The following is a 15,441-nucleotide window of genomic DNA, read 5'->3' on the forward strand; positions in this document are numbered from 1 at the left end:
GATTCAGAGTTTTGCACCATAGGCACTGGTGCCACACTAGTTGAACTTAGCAAAAAGGGCCCTCATCTAAATGTTTCATCTGAAAGACGGTGCCTCTGACAGCGTACCACTCCCTCAGCACTTCATTGGTAATGTCAACCTAGACTATATGCTCATGTTGGAGGTGTGGATGCAGGGCGTACTGGCCTTCTGGCTCAGGCAGATGTGCTACCAACTGATACATTTTGATAGGTGTAGATCTACATAAGAGGACAGTCAATAAGCAAATGAAGGAAAATGAATGTGGGTGGCATTGTGGCTCAGTGGTTAGCATTGCTGCCCAACAGCACCAGTTCAATTCCAGCCGTGAGTGACTGTCTATGTGGAGTTTGTACGTTCTCCCGTGTCTACATGGGTTTCCTCTGGGTGCTCCAGTTTCCTCCCACAGTCCAAAGAATGGATTGGTCGTGAAAAATTGCCCCTTAGTGTCCCAAGATGAGTAGGTTAGGGGGATTAGTGGGGTAAATGCATGGGGTTATGGGAATAGGGTAGGGAGCCTGGGTAAGATGCTCTGTCGGAGAGTCGGTGCAGACTCGATGGGCTGAATGGCCTTCTGCACTGTCAGGATTCTATGAAATGAATGGTTGTGAGAGAGTTTTCCAAAGATGGGAGGAGGTTCAAGGGGAATAGAAATTCCAGTATGGACTGGTTGGGCTGAATGGCCTGTTTCTGAACTGAATATTCTATATTATTCTGTGCAAACCTGTGCTTGCTTCTATATTTTGATAGAGAAGTATTGATGATGGCTATAAATGCTCGTTTGGTTAAGTTTCATTGTTGTATGTGGAAAGCAAACGGAGGTGAAGATATAATTCAAACATCAGTGGTCTTCAGTCTAAAATTAGGTGAATAAGTGTAAGATTGAAAGTAAGGCAGAAAAAAGGTTAAATTTAAAATTAAATCAAACTTCTAAACAAATTTAATTAATTTACTCTTCATAATTCTTTGCCACGTTTTTCAGACAAAATGCTTGTGAAGCTTTGGGAAGGTGAGGTAATTTACCTCTGGAGTGCAGAACCTCACTTCCGCAGCACAGAATGGAAAGGAGTCTTTTTTATTGGGCCCACTCTTCAAGTCGGGAATGCAGGCAGGCAAGATCCCCCATCCCAAAAAATACACGCACCCCTCCAAAATGCCACTTTGTTCCTCCATCTGTCCACCAGAACTATTGGATTGTTTTAACATTCTTCTGCCCTGGATAGTTTATAGTTTAATGAGATTTGATGTATTCTGTTGAATCACAGTGCTGAACTGTACAGATCCGGGGTTTGTGGAAAATGCCGTTCGACTAGGGCAACAGAATTACCTGCAAAGCTTCAAGTTTGGCAGCAGTGTGGTGTACCAGTGTAAATGGAGCTTCTATCTCCTTGGCTCAGCTGTGCTTACCTGTCAAGCAAGTGGCCTGTGGGACCGATCGCTACCAAGTTGCTTACGTAAGTAATGCTCTGGCTCTATGAAGTGTTCACTGTTAAGCTTAGAAGTGGTGTTTGGTTTTGAATACTGCAAAGGCTGGTCGAATTCCACACATCACTGTGTGTGTACCTACACCTCCACACCTACACAGGATTGCAGCAGTTCAAGAAGGTAGCCTACCATCACCTTCTCGAGAGCAACGAGGGATGGGCAATAAATGCTGGCCTAGCCAGTGAGGGCCTCATCCCATAAAAATGAATAAAAAATTAATTGGCAGCTAATACAGGAAGTGGAATCTCCAACATACAGAGTGAAAGCATGTTATTCTCCCAACACTTCCCTCCAACAGAGATGGCTCACCCACGCAAATATTGCTGACATAAGGCCCAATGGTAGGTCTTAACCATAGTCAACAAGGTCAGGCTTACAAATATACTTACTTGAATGATTAGGGCTCCCCCAGTTGCTGCTGTTATCTCTCCCCGGAATTGCCCAATCACCCCTTCCTGGCACTTCCTCACTTAGGAGAAGGCTGCTGCAGCCATTGGCCCACTATCCTGTCCCACTGCCAGTTCCCCTCTGCAGCTCAACAGTTCAATGGGAATGAGGCCCATGGCCTAATGTCAGGGACATCTCAGGCCTTCCTGTTCAAATTCAGGAACTGATAAAAGGAGTAAAAGCTGAACTTTTTGACAGAGGGAGGAAAGAGTGGGAGGGAGAGGGAAAAAATACCTGTTGTTTATGGTGAAGGGTGAGGGAAGATAGAAGTCCTGTAGCTGGGAATTTGTTTTTTTCTGGAAAATGAAGTGTTAACTTAGAAGCCGCTATCTTCACGTGCAGCTACATGGGACATCCGCCAGTTATGTTGACAAGATATTGAAAAATAAATAACAATTAAAGCCCTTCTGTACCATTATGACAGTTTTGCATTCAGAACAAATTGAATTTTCAGCTGTTTTGTGAGGGGAGGAACCACCAATGTTTTCAGTTTTTTACTACTTTTGTTGAATATCTAGGATAAGCAAGATAACTAAAAAGTTAAAATTTATTCATTAGTCATAAATAGGCTTACATTCACACTGCAATGAAGTTATTGTGAAAATCCCCTAGTCGCCACACTCCGGTGCCTGTTTGAGTTCACTGAAGGAGGATTTAGCTTGCCCAATGCACCTAACCTGCACATCTTTGGACTGTGGGAGGAAACCCACGCAGACACGGGGAGAATGTGCAAGCTCCACACAGACAGTGACCCAAGCCGGGAATCGAACCCATGTCCCTGGCACTGTGAGGCAGCAGTGCTAACCATTGTGCCACCATGCCACCCTATGCTGCTGACTTTCCCCACCTGTCAAACATGTGTAATATACTCTTCACAAAGTTCTGTGAGGAGCAGAAGGCTGGTAAATAATAAACCCAGTTGTCGTCAACCCAGCAGTATTCTTATTTCCCCATTGTTACTGTTTTTTTCCTTTTGGGAATTCATTTGTCATTCGAAACATAGGAACAGGAGTAGGCCATTCAGCTTGTCAAACCTGCGCTGCCATTCAATTAGATCATGGCTGATCATCTACCTCAATACCACCTTATCTCCATATCCCTTGACATTAGTCTCCAGAAATTTATCAATTTCTGTCTTGAACATGCTCAATGATTGAGCTTCCACAGTCTTCTGGGATGGAGAATTCCAAAGCTTCACCATTTCCATGCTGTATACCTCCATGACTCTAGGAATAAAACAAGCTCAAACAAACATCTATATTTTAACCATTATCACTGTTTTACACATCTCCAACGATTTAACAGTGGAAGCTTCATCCAGTCTAGTCAACCCCTGAATTCCAGTGGATCTACGCAGAGACCCAGCTCCCATCACACTGGAGGGAACATTTTGAAGACCTTTTCGATCAAGAATCAATCATCGAAAGAAATGTTTTCAACTTTACATTACAACTTTCAACATTACGGACCTTTCTGAGGTTAATGCAGATGCCAAACAAAATTGCACCATCACAGCAAAAACAGAAAATGCTGGAAAATTTCAGCAGGTCTGACAGCATCTGTGGAGAGAGAATAGAGCCAACATTTCGAGTCTGGATGACCCTTCGTCAGAGCTTCTGACATTGCTTTTTTTTATCTTCCTTGCTGCCATGCTCCATCTTATTTGAGACAAGCTCCCTGTCGATTATAGCTTATTTATTGAATAGGGGATAAACTATTTAATCTCAGATGATTCCAGTCAAAACTCAAGACCACCCCAACCTTAGTAATTCAGCTCCAAAATGCTGACGATGATGCGGTAAGTGCTATGTCAGTAAAGGATCTCCAGTGAATCATCAGTGTACTTGCTGAGGCAGACGAGAAGATGGGACTTGCACTCAACATTCAGAAGATCAAGGTGCTCCATCAGCAAACTCCAGTCCCATTGATTGGGATTCATGATGAATGCCTGGAAAATGTAGAACACCTCCAGTAACTTGGAAGTTACTTTTCACAGAAAGCTGGCATTGTCAAAGAAGGGAGGGAGGCGATGGCTTAGTGGTATTATCGGTCGACTATTAATCCAGAAACCCAGATGATGTTCTGGAGATCCGGATTCGAATCCCACCACGCGGGTGGTGGAATTTGAATTCAATTTTTAAAAATCTGGTATTAAGAGTCTACTGATGACTATTGTCGATTGTCAGAAAAACCCATCTGGTTCACTAATGTCCTTTAGGGAAGGAAATCTGCCGTCCTTACCTGGTCTGGCCTACATGTGACTCCAGAGTCACAGCAATGTGGTTGACTCTTAACTGCCCTCTGAAATGGCCTAGCAAGCCACTAGGTTGTAACAATTGCTACCAAGTCTCAGCAAAGAAATGAAACCGGACGGACCACCTAACATCGACTTAGGCACAGGAAAAGACAACGGCAAAACAAACAGCCCTGTCAACCCTGCAAAGTCCTCCTTACTAACATCTGGGGACTAGTGCCAAAATTGGGAGAGCTGTCTCACTAGACATAGTCATTCTCACAGAATCATACCTTACAGATAACATCCCAGACACCACCATTACTATCCCTGGATAGGTCCTGCCCCACTGGCAGGATGGACCCAGCAGAGATGGCAGCACAGCGGTATATGGTCGGGAGGGAGTTGCCCTGGGAGTCCTTAACATTGACTCTGGACCCCATGAAGTCTCATGGCTTCAGGTTAAACATGGACAAGGAAACCTCTTACTGGTTACCACGTACTGTCCTCCTTCGGCTGATGAATCAGAATTCTTCCATGTTGAGCAACACTTGGAGGAAGCACTGAGGGTGGTAAGGGCGCACAATGTACTCTGGATGGGGGATTTCAATATCCACCACCAAGAGTGGCTTGGCAGCAGCACTACAGATTGAGCTGGTCGGGTCCTAAAGGATATAACTGCTAGACTGGGTCTGCAGCAGGCGGTGAAGGAACCAACAAGAAGAAATAACATACTTGACCTCATCCTTACCAATCTGCCAGCTGCAGATGCATCTGTTCTTGACAGTATCGGTCAGAGTGACCATTGCACAATCCTTGTGGAGACGAAGTCCCGCCTTTACATTGAGAATAACCTCCATTGTGTTTTGTGGCACTATCACCCTGCTAAATGGGACAGACTTCGAACCGATCTCGCAACTCAAGACTGGGCATCCATGAGTCGCTGTGCGCCATCAATAGCAGCGGAATTGTACTCCAGCACAATCTGCAACCACATGGCATGGCATATCCCCCAATCAACCATTACCATCAAGCCAGGGGATCAACCCGGGTTCAATGGAGAGTGCAGGAGGGCATGCCAGGAGCAGCACCAGGCATACCTAAAAATGAGGTGTCAACCTGGTGAAGCTACCAACAGGACTACTTGCATGCTAAATGGCAAAAACAGCAAGTGATAGACAGAGTTAAGTGATCCCACAACCAACTAAGATCTAAACTCTGCAGTCCTGTCATATCCAGTCGAGAACGGTGGTGGACAATTAAACACTCATTGGAGGAGGAGGCTCCACAAATATTCCCATCCTCAATGATGGAGGAGCCCAGCACATCAGTGCAAGAGATAAGGCTGAAGTACTTGCAGCAATCTTCAGCCAGAAGTGCCGAGTGGATGGTCCATGTCGGGCTCCTCCAGAGGTCACCCGCATTTCAGATGCCAGTCTCCAGCCAATTCGATTCACTCCATGTGATATCAAGAAACAGTTGGAGGCACTGGATACTGCAAAGGCAATGGGCCCTGATAACATTCCACCAATAGTACTGAAGACTTGTGCTCCAGAACTTGCCGCTCCCCTAGCCAAGCTCTTCCAGTACAGTTACAACACTGGCATCTACCCAACAACGTGGAAAATTGCCCAGGTATGTCCTGTACACAAAAAACAGGACAAGCCCGACCCGGCTAATTACCACCCATTCAGCCTACTCTCGATCATCAGTAAAGTGATGCAAGGGAGACATCAACAGTGCTATCAAGCAGCACCTGCTCAGTGACGCCCAGTTTGGGCTTTGCCAGAGTCACTCAGCTCCTGACCTCATTACAGCTTTGGTTCAAACATGGACAAAAGAGCTGAAATCCAGAGGTGAGTGTGACAGCCCTTGACATCAAGGCTGCATTCGACCGAGTGTGGCATCAAGGAGCCCGAGCGAATCAATGGGTTTTGGGGGGCAAACTCTCCGCTGCTTGGCGTCATACCTGGTACATAGGAAGATGGTTGTGGTTGTGGATTGTCAGTCCTCCCAGCTCCACGACATCTCTGCAGGAGTCCCTCAGGGAAGTGTCCTAGGCCCAACAATCTTCATCTGCTTCATCAACGACCTTCCCTCTGTCATAAGGTCAGAAGTGGGGATGTTCGCTGATGATTGCACAATGTTCAGCACCATTCCTAATTCCTCAGATACTGAAGCAGTCCATGTTCAAATGCAACAAGATCTGGACAATATTCAGGCTTGGGCTGACAAGTGGCAAATAACATTCTTGCCACACAAATGCCAGGCAATGACCATCACCAATAAGAGACCTCTAACCACCGCCCCTTCACATTCAATGGTGTAACCATCACTGAAACTCCCCCTGCCCCACCCTCCCCTGCCCACTGTCAACATCCTTGGGGCTACCATTGACCAAAAACTCAACTGGGCTCACCACATAAACACAGTGGCTACAAGAGCAGGTCAGAGGCTAGGAATACTGTGGTGAGTAACTCACCTCCCGACTCCCCAGAGCCTATCCACCATCTACAAGGACAAGTCAGGAGTGTGATGGAATACTCCCCACTTGCCTGGATGGGTGCAGCTCCAACAGCACTCGAGAAGCTTGACACCATCCAGGGCAAAGCAGCCCGCTTGATTGGCACCACATCTACAAACATTCAATCCCTCCACCACCGATGCTCAGTAGCAGCAGTGTGTACTATCTACAAGATGCTCTGCAGCAATTCACCAAAGATCCTTAGACAGCACCTTTTAAACCCACGATCACCTCCAGTGAGAAGGACAAGGGCAGCAGATACATGGGAACACCACCACCTGCAAGTTCCCCTCCAAGCCACTCACCATCCTGACTTGGAAATATACCATCATTCCTTCACAGTCGCTGGGTCAAAATCCTGGAAATCCCTCCCTAATGGCATTGTGGGTCAACCCATAGAACATGGACTGCAGCGATTCAAGAAGGCAGCTCACCAGCACCTTCTCAAGGGCTACGAGGGATGGGCAATAAATGCTGGCCAGCCAGCGACACCCATGTCCCATGAATGAATTAAAAAAAAATCCAGCATTGTCTGAAAGCTGCTGGTGAAGCCTTGGTGACATGAGGAAGTGAGTGAAGACCATGACATTAAAACTGAAACCAAACTCTCAGTTTGCCATCTGCTTGTGATCCCTTTCTTAATGTATGGGACTGAAACATGGACAACGTGTCAGAGGCACATTAAAACACTGGTGTCATAGCATCAACACTGCCTGCAGAAGATCCTACATGTTAAGTGGAAGGACAGATGCACCACCAACCTTGAGATGATAATCATCAGCTTTGTTGGATTGCTCGTATGTTAGATACCAGGTTCCCAAAATAGGTCTTCTGCTCCGAGCTCAGTCAGGGCAGATGCACCAGGGAAGGACTGAAGAAATGCTTCAAGAATGTGCTAAAAGCCAACATGAAGAAATGCAATTTGGACATCAGCTCCAAGGAGACCATCACTTTGGACCAAACTAGATGAAGACAATGTCAGTGGGAAGAACCCCAGCTTTTTGAGACACAAAAGATGAGGAAGTGAAGAGGAAAAGGCAGAGCAGTAAAAAGAATGTACAATAACCTGAGCTGATAATACACAGTCAGACATCCCATTTGTCAGCATATGTGCTATAAAGTCTGCAGATCCCGATTCCACCTCAGTAGCCATCTTCGACCCATGGAAGACAATCTCCTCACTAGCGATCGATAGCCAATAATAGCAAAGATAGAATTTACTTAGATTTCAAGGAGAAATATTTCATATCCATCATTGCAAATTTGTAAGAATGAAGTGCCCCATTTAGTAACCCTATATCTCAGTTGGTATATGCACTGTCCATTCAGCAACAGAACAACCTGGACCTGAAAGGCCCCATGTTCAATCTCCTCCCTGGTCACTATATCTGGCATTCAGCCAAGCTGGCAATATGGATGTTATGATCTGAACACCATTGAGTTAGGACTGGGTCAAATGAGCCAAGGTGACTGATTTTGATATATCCAGTGCCCAAGAGTGCACATTGGACTGCCCTCTGCTGCTGTCTGTGATTGCATGACCACACAACATTCACAGGAGGAAAGTTTGAGGTCTCTTCCTCCCCGGTGGAAATAAGCCAGGGAAAATAACAGTGAAGAACCTTTGTTCTGGCCTTTACATTTTCACCATTGTCCTCAAAACAGGGGGATCAGGCAGCCACCAAAAGTAAGTGGATTTAAATTGGTGTTCGGAAAGGACCCAATGCCATTTTAAGACTCTTGATTAGTATCAGCAGCCAGACCAACTAAAGAGGAATTCAAAATTAAGCCTTGACCTATTTTGGGGGAACAGGCATGCTTGTCCTGCCTTCAAAGGACCGAGCCCCTGTCACACTGAGTCCCAACTTTGACTTTTTCCAGTACCAGAGGCCAGCTGTTATTGTGGCAATCCCATGCTGAGGCCTGCCCCTGGGTGCCAGCTTCCCTTCTTTGGACCATCAACTCTGTATTAGTAAGGCCTGACTCTTGATATGGAGCAACAGGGCCTCCCATCACTAATATCGGGTAGCCAACTAGTGCAACAAAAACCACACCCGAGTGAAAGTTCTCATGTGAAGAATGACAGCTTGAGAAGGCAGCAGGTGCCTCTGCAGAGTCAGCATCTTGAGGAGACATGAGAAAACTGGGAAAGGAATTCAAAGACCAAGGCCGGGATTCTCCCAAAAAAATTCAAAGTTCCCAACGTATGGGGAAAATAGGAGTAAATCCCATGGGTTTTTTTTAGTATGATTTCCAGAATGAATCTCTGGGCCGAGCATGATTCACTCTGGAAATCTAGGGGCGGGGCTATTTCCGATGGGGAGGCTGGCAGCATAGCACTGAGCAGGCCACTGCGCATGCGTCGATCTGTCATGCGCAAGCTCATGTGCACAGAGGCTCCCACGTTGCCGGCCTCCCGGTTGCTGGACTTCGTGATCGCTGGCCAGCTTCACAACCCCCCATCGCTCCCCACCCACCAATCGTTGGCCTCCCGGACCTCCCTGGGCTAGCCCCCAATGTCCCCCCCCATCGGCTAGCCCCAATCTCCCCAAACCCCCGCCCTCCTGGACATCCAGGCATCCCGCCTCCCCCCAATCCCAAAGACCATCCCCGATGATGGGAATGTCAATAAGCACATGGATCGGCCATGACCTCATTAAATGGTGGAGGAGGCTTGAGGGGCTGAATGGCTTATTTCTGCTCCAGTTTCTTATGTTCATATGTTCATCTTAGTTAAAGGTAGAAATAAGGATACAATACTTTCACACGAGATTTATTACATTAAATACACTAAAAGAAAGATCTTCCCCTCGTCTTAGCAAGTTTATCTATGTAGTAGCTAAGGCACAGAGAGCTGGAAGGGTTTGTTTCTTTGCCTAATGCAAGCTGAGCTATTCCAATAGGCCTTCATTATGCATACTCAGGATATAATTGGCACTCTGTATGTTTGTCCATGTAGCTGTGCATCTTGAAGCATGTGTGATTATCATTGATTATTAATCATTATTTGCCTTCCCGCCCTCCTTAATTTAGTTATTTTGAAATCAACAAACATCATTAAAATCATGATCACCAATTTGTTGATTTCAGCCAGGCACTTAATAAGTCTGCTCAATTATAGTGTTTAAAACAGCCTTCCTGATGATCACAATCATGAATGATGATTAAATCCTCATCATTTAAGCAAGGTAGAACTGTCTCATAGCAGTAAACTTACTACCCAACATTGATAACCAAGATTTGCTTCTCTAAGGTTGAGTCATTGTTGAATCCACAAACGATATTCCGGCAAAGTTTATTTTATTGATAAATGGGATGTGAGGGTGTCTTAAGATTACAACTGACAGCAGATGTCAATGGTTAAATTGCGATCACAGTATTTATAAGTAACCTTCCATTATGAGAGCTGTATTGTGTGAAGTGAGATCCATAAGAACACTGCACCTTAAATGTCTTCTTTCCAATAACTCCCACCAGCGCAGCTGTCATTTATCGGTCAACCAACCCTTGTCCCAAATTTTCTGAGGCACATTCAAAATCATGCCTCTGTTGAAACATCCCACACTCAATTAACATGAGATTCTTCAAGTCTTTCATTAACATGCTGCAACTTGCAACAGAACCAAATGCAGCAACTTTGAAAGACTACAGAAATGTTATGGCTCACCAGTCACTGGTAACACAGTACAGAGTGAAGAGATTTTAATAGCTTGAAAACTAACAAAATGTTTATTCTTCCTTTATTACTGACTGAAAAACTGGAGTATTCAAAGTTAGTTCTGAGGTTTCATGCTGCGAGCTGTTAAAATATTTGATTTCTCCTAAATCCTGCTCTAATTTTATTTAATAAGAGGATTCCTTGAAATTAGTTTTTTGTTTATTGGTTAGAGCTGATTGTCAACTGCAGCGGCAGAAAAGGGAAAGCAGCAGCAGCCAAACTTGTTGCACCACGGTTGGTTCTGCTGCAGAGGGGAAGGGTAAAAAGTGTGCCAGTGCAATAGTTATAGGGGATTCAATTGTAAGGGGAATAGACAGGCGTTTGTGTAGCCGCAAACGAGACTCCAGGATGGTATGGTGCTCGGGTCAAGGATGTCTCGAGGCAAGTACAGGACATTCTAGAGGGGGAGGGTGAACAGCCAATGGTCGTGGTACACATTGGTACAAATGACATTGGTAAAAAGGGTTAAGGTCCTAAAAGCAGAATACAGGGACCTAGGTAGAAAGTTAAGAAATCGGACCTCAAAGGTAGGATTACTAATGGTGCCACATTGTAGTCAAAGTAGAAATGACAGAATATATCGGATGTATGTGTGGCTGAAGAGATGGTGTCGGGAGGGTTTCAGATTCCTGGGGCATTGGGACCGATTCGGGGGGAGGTGGGCCTGTACAAATTGGACGGAAATCTTTGTCGCTTCTTTGGACACAGGTGAGGTCCCTGAGGATTGGAGGATAGCGAATGTGGTACCATTGTTTAAGAAGGGTAGCAGGGATAACCCGGGAATTTATAGGCCGGTGAGCTTGATGTCAGTGGGAGGGAAGTTGTTGGAGAGATTCTGAGAGACAGGATGTATGTGCATTTAGAACGGAACAATCTCATTAGTGACAGACAGCATGGTTTTGTAAGAGGGAGGTCGTGCCTTACAAATTTGGTGGAGTTTTTTGAGGAAGTGACAAAAACGGTTGATGAAGGAAGGGCCGTGGATGTCGTCTACATGGATTTCAGTAAGGCATTTGACAAAGTCCCACATGGCAGGTTGGTTAAGAGGGTTAAGGCTCATGGGATACAAGGAGAAGTGGCTAGATGGGTGGAGAACTGGCTTGGCCACAGGAGACAGAGGGTAGCGGTCGAAGGGTCTTTTTCCGGCTGGAGGTCTGTGACCAGTGGTGTTCCGCAGGGCCCTCTACTGGGATCTCTGCTATTTGTGATATAAATAAATGATTTGGAAGAAGGTGTAACTGGTGTTATCAGCAAGTTTGCGGATGACACGAAGATGGCTGGACTTGCGGATAGCGAAGAGCATTGTCGGGCAATACAGCAGGATACAGATAGGCTGGAAAATTGGGCAGAGAGGTGGCAGATGGAATTTAATCCGGATAAATGCGAAGTGATGCATTTTGGAAGAAATAATGTAGGGAGGAGTTATACAATAAATGGCAGAATCATCAAGAGTATAGAAACACAGAGGGACCTAGGTGTGCAAGTCCATAAATGCTTGAAGGTGGCAACACAGGTGGAGAAGGTGGTGAAGAAGGCATATGGTATGCTTGCCTTTATAGGACGGGGTATAGAGTATAAAAGCTGGAGTCTGACGATGCAGCTGTATAGAACGCTGGTTAGGCCACATTTGGAGTACTGCATCCAGTTCTGGTCGCCGCACTACCAGAAGGACATGGAGGCGTTAGAGAGAGTGCAGAGAATGTTTACCAGGATGTTGCCTGGTATGGAGGGTCTTAGCTATGCGGAGAGATTGGGTAAACTGGGCTTGTTCTCCCTGGAAAGACAGAGAATGAGGGGAGATCTAATAGAGGTGTACAAGATTATGAAGGGGATAGATAGGGTGAACAGTGGGAAGCTTTTTCCCAGATCAGAAGTGACGATCACGAGGGGTCACAGGCTCAAGGTGAGAGGGGCGAAGTATAACTCAGATATTAGAGGGATGTTTTTTACACAGAGGGTGGTGGGGGCCTGGAATGCGCTGCCAAGTAGGGTGGTGGAGGCAGACATGCTGACATCGTTTAAGACTTACCTGGAAAATCACATGAGCAGCCTGGGAATGGAGGGATACAAACGATTGGTCTAGTTGGACCAAGGAGCGGCACAGGCTTGGAGGGCCGAAGGGCCTGTTTCCTGTGCTGTACTGTTCTTTGTTCTTTGGTTACATCTGGGCAGGACTGGGACTAACATCCCAGGGGAACTGTTTGCGAGAGCGGTTCGCAAGTGTTTTAACTCATATACCAAGGGGATGGGAACCTATGTAAGGAGTCAGAGAAGGAAGGAGCAAGGACAAGTAAGGAGGAGTAAGAAAAGTGATAGGCTGAGAAACCAAGGACAAAATTCAAACAGGCCTATAGAGAAAAATATTGGAAGCGGGATAAGCAGTGTTAAAAAGACATGCTTGAAGACTGTGTGCCTTAATGCACAAAGCATTTGCAATAATATGGATGAGCTAATCATGCACTTAAATGTAAATAGGTACGATATAATTGGGATTACGGAGACATGGCTACAAGGTGACCAGGGATGGAAACTGAATGTCCCAGGGTATTCAGTATTTAGGAAGAATAGGCATTAAGGAAAAGATGGTGGAGTGGCACTGCTGGTTAAAGAGGAAATTAACACAATAGTGAGAAAGGATATTAGCTCTGACAATGTGGAGTCTGTATGGGTAGAGTTGAGAATTACCAAAGGGCAAAAAACATTACTGGGTGTCATAGAGAGACCCCCAAACTGCAGTGGTGATGTTGGGAATGGCATTAAACACGAAATTAGAGATGCATGTGACCAGAGAATATTGATGATCATGGGTGATTTTAATCTGCACATAGATTGGGCAAATCTAATCAGCCATAATGCCATAGAGGAGAAATTCCTGGAGTGTATACAGGATGGTTTTCTTGACTAATAAGTGGAGGAACCAACTAGAGAGCAGGCCATCTTAGACTGGGTACTGTGTAATGAGAAGGGACTCATTGCCAATCTAACTGTGCGAGACCCCTTGGGGATGAGCGACCATAATGTGATAGAATTTTTTATCAAGATGGAGAGTGAAGTAGTTGATTCGGAGACGAAGGTGCTGAATCTTACTAAAGCAAACTATGAAGATATGAGGCATGAGTTGGCCTTGATAGATTGGGGAGAGTTACTTAAATGAATGACAGTGGATAGACAATGGCAAACATTCAAGGAACGCATGGGGGAACCGCAGCAACTGTTTATTCCTGACTGGCACAAAAGCAAAATGGGTAAGAGAGCCAATCCATGGTTTACAAAGGAAATGAGAGATAGTATCCAACCCAAGGGAGAAGCATACAGATTGGCCAAGGAAAATAATAGGTCTGAGGATTGGGAGCAGTTTAGAATTTAGCAAAGAAGGACCATGGGATTGATCAAGAAGGAGAAAATACAGTAAGCTTGCAGGGAACAAAAAGACTCTCACTAAGAGTTTCTATAGATACGTGAAGAGAAAGAGGTTGGTAAAGACAAATGTAGGTCCCCTGCAGACAGAAACGGGGAATGTATAATAGGGGACAAAGGAATGGCTAAGCAACTGAATACATACTTTGGTTCTGTCTTCACAAAAGAGAACACAAATCAGACACCAGAAATGTTGGAGAATGCAAGATTTAGTGAGAGGGAAGAACTGAGGGAGATCAATATTAGCAGAGAAATGGTGCTGGGGAAATGGATGAGATTGAAGGCAGATAAATCCCCAGGGCCTGATAATCTACATCCCAGAGTACTTTAGGGCATTTCGGTACTCAGTAGGGTGACACAGTAGCACAGTGGTTAGCACTGCTGCTTCACAATGCCAGGGAGCTGGGTTTGATTCCTGGCTTGGGTCACTGTCTATGTGGAGTTTGTACGTTCTCCCTGTGTCTGCGTGGGTTTCCTCCGGGTGCTCTGGTTTCCTCCCACATTCTGAAAGACGTGCTGGTTAGGTGCATTGACCCGAACAGGTGCCGGACTGTGGCAACTAGGGGATTTTCACAGTCACTTCATTGCAATGTTAATGTAAGCCTTACTTGTGACTAATAAATAAACTTTAACTTTAATTTTACTTTAGCAAGTGGCTCGAGAAATAGTGGATGCATTGGTGGTCATCTTCCAGGATTCTATCGACTCTGGAACAGTCCCTGCAGATTGGAGGGTAGTTAATGTCACTCTAATCTTCAAAAAGGGAGAGAGAGAGAAAACAGGGAATTATAGCTTAGCATCAGTAGTGGGGAAAATTCTCAAATCCATTATCAAGGACTTTATAGCAGAGCATTTAAAATGCAGTGGCAGGATCAGACAAAGTCAGCATGGATTTATGAAGGGGACATCATGCTTGACAAATCTGTTGGAGTTCTTTGAAGATGTAACGACTAAAATTGACAAGGGGGAAAGAGTCAATGTGGTATATTTGGACTTTCAGAAAGCGTTTGACAAAGTCCCGCACAAGAGATTATCGTGCAAGATTAAAGTGCATGGGATTGGAGGAAGTGTATTGAGATGGATAGAAAACTGGTTGGCAGAGAGGAAACAAAGAGTAGGAATTAATGAGTGCCTTTCAAATTGGCAGGCAGTAACTAGTGGGGTGCCACAGGGGTCGGTGCAATATTCACAATATATATTAATGATTTGGATGAGGGAACAAAATGTAACATCTCAAAGTTTGCAAATGATACCAAATTGGGTGGGAGGGTAAACTGTGACAAGGATGCAGAGATCCTTCAAGATGATCTGGACAGGTTGGGTGAGTGGGCAAATCAATGGCAGATGCAGTATAATTTGGGTGTGTGCGGTTATTCATTTTGGAAGCAAAAACAAGAAGGCAGATTACTACCTGAATGGCTGTAAATTGGGAGAGAGGAGTGTGCAGCGGAACCTGGATGTCCTTGTGCACTAGTCACTGAAGGTAAGCATGCAGGTGCAGCAGGCAGTAAAGAAGGCAAATGCCATGTTAGCCTTTATTGCGAGAGGTTTCGAGTACAGGAGCAGGGATTTGTTTTTGCAACTATACAGGGCCTTGGT

General features: G+C 45.2%; 1 protein-coding gene across 1 annotated transcript in view; it reads left to right on the forward strand.

The window, feature by feature from the left end:
• The window catches only part of csmd1b (CUB and Sushi multiple domains 1b), a 2,043,836-nt gene that overhangs the window by 1,911,605 nt on the left and 116,790 nt on the right, over positions 1–15,441 (forward strand). Inside the window, exon 57 of the mRNA XM_078213588.1 lies at positions 1,284–1,472. Coding sequence (XP_078069714.1) covers positions 1,284–1,472 — 189 coding nt within the window. The remainder of the gene's footprint in view (positions 1–1,283; positions 1,473–15,441) is intronic.

Source organism: Mustelus asterias, chromosome 5 (genome assembly GCF_964213995.1).
Source record: "Mustelus asterias chromosome 5, sMusAst1.hap1.1, whole genome shotgun sequence".
NCBI classification, from domain to species: Eukaryota; Metazoa; Chordata; class Chondrichthyes; order Carcharhiniformes; family Triakidae; genus Mustelus; species Mustelus asterias.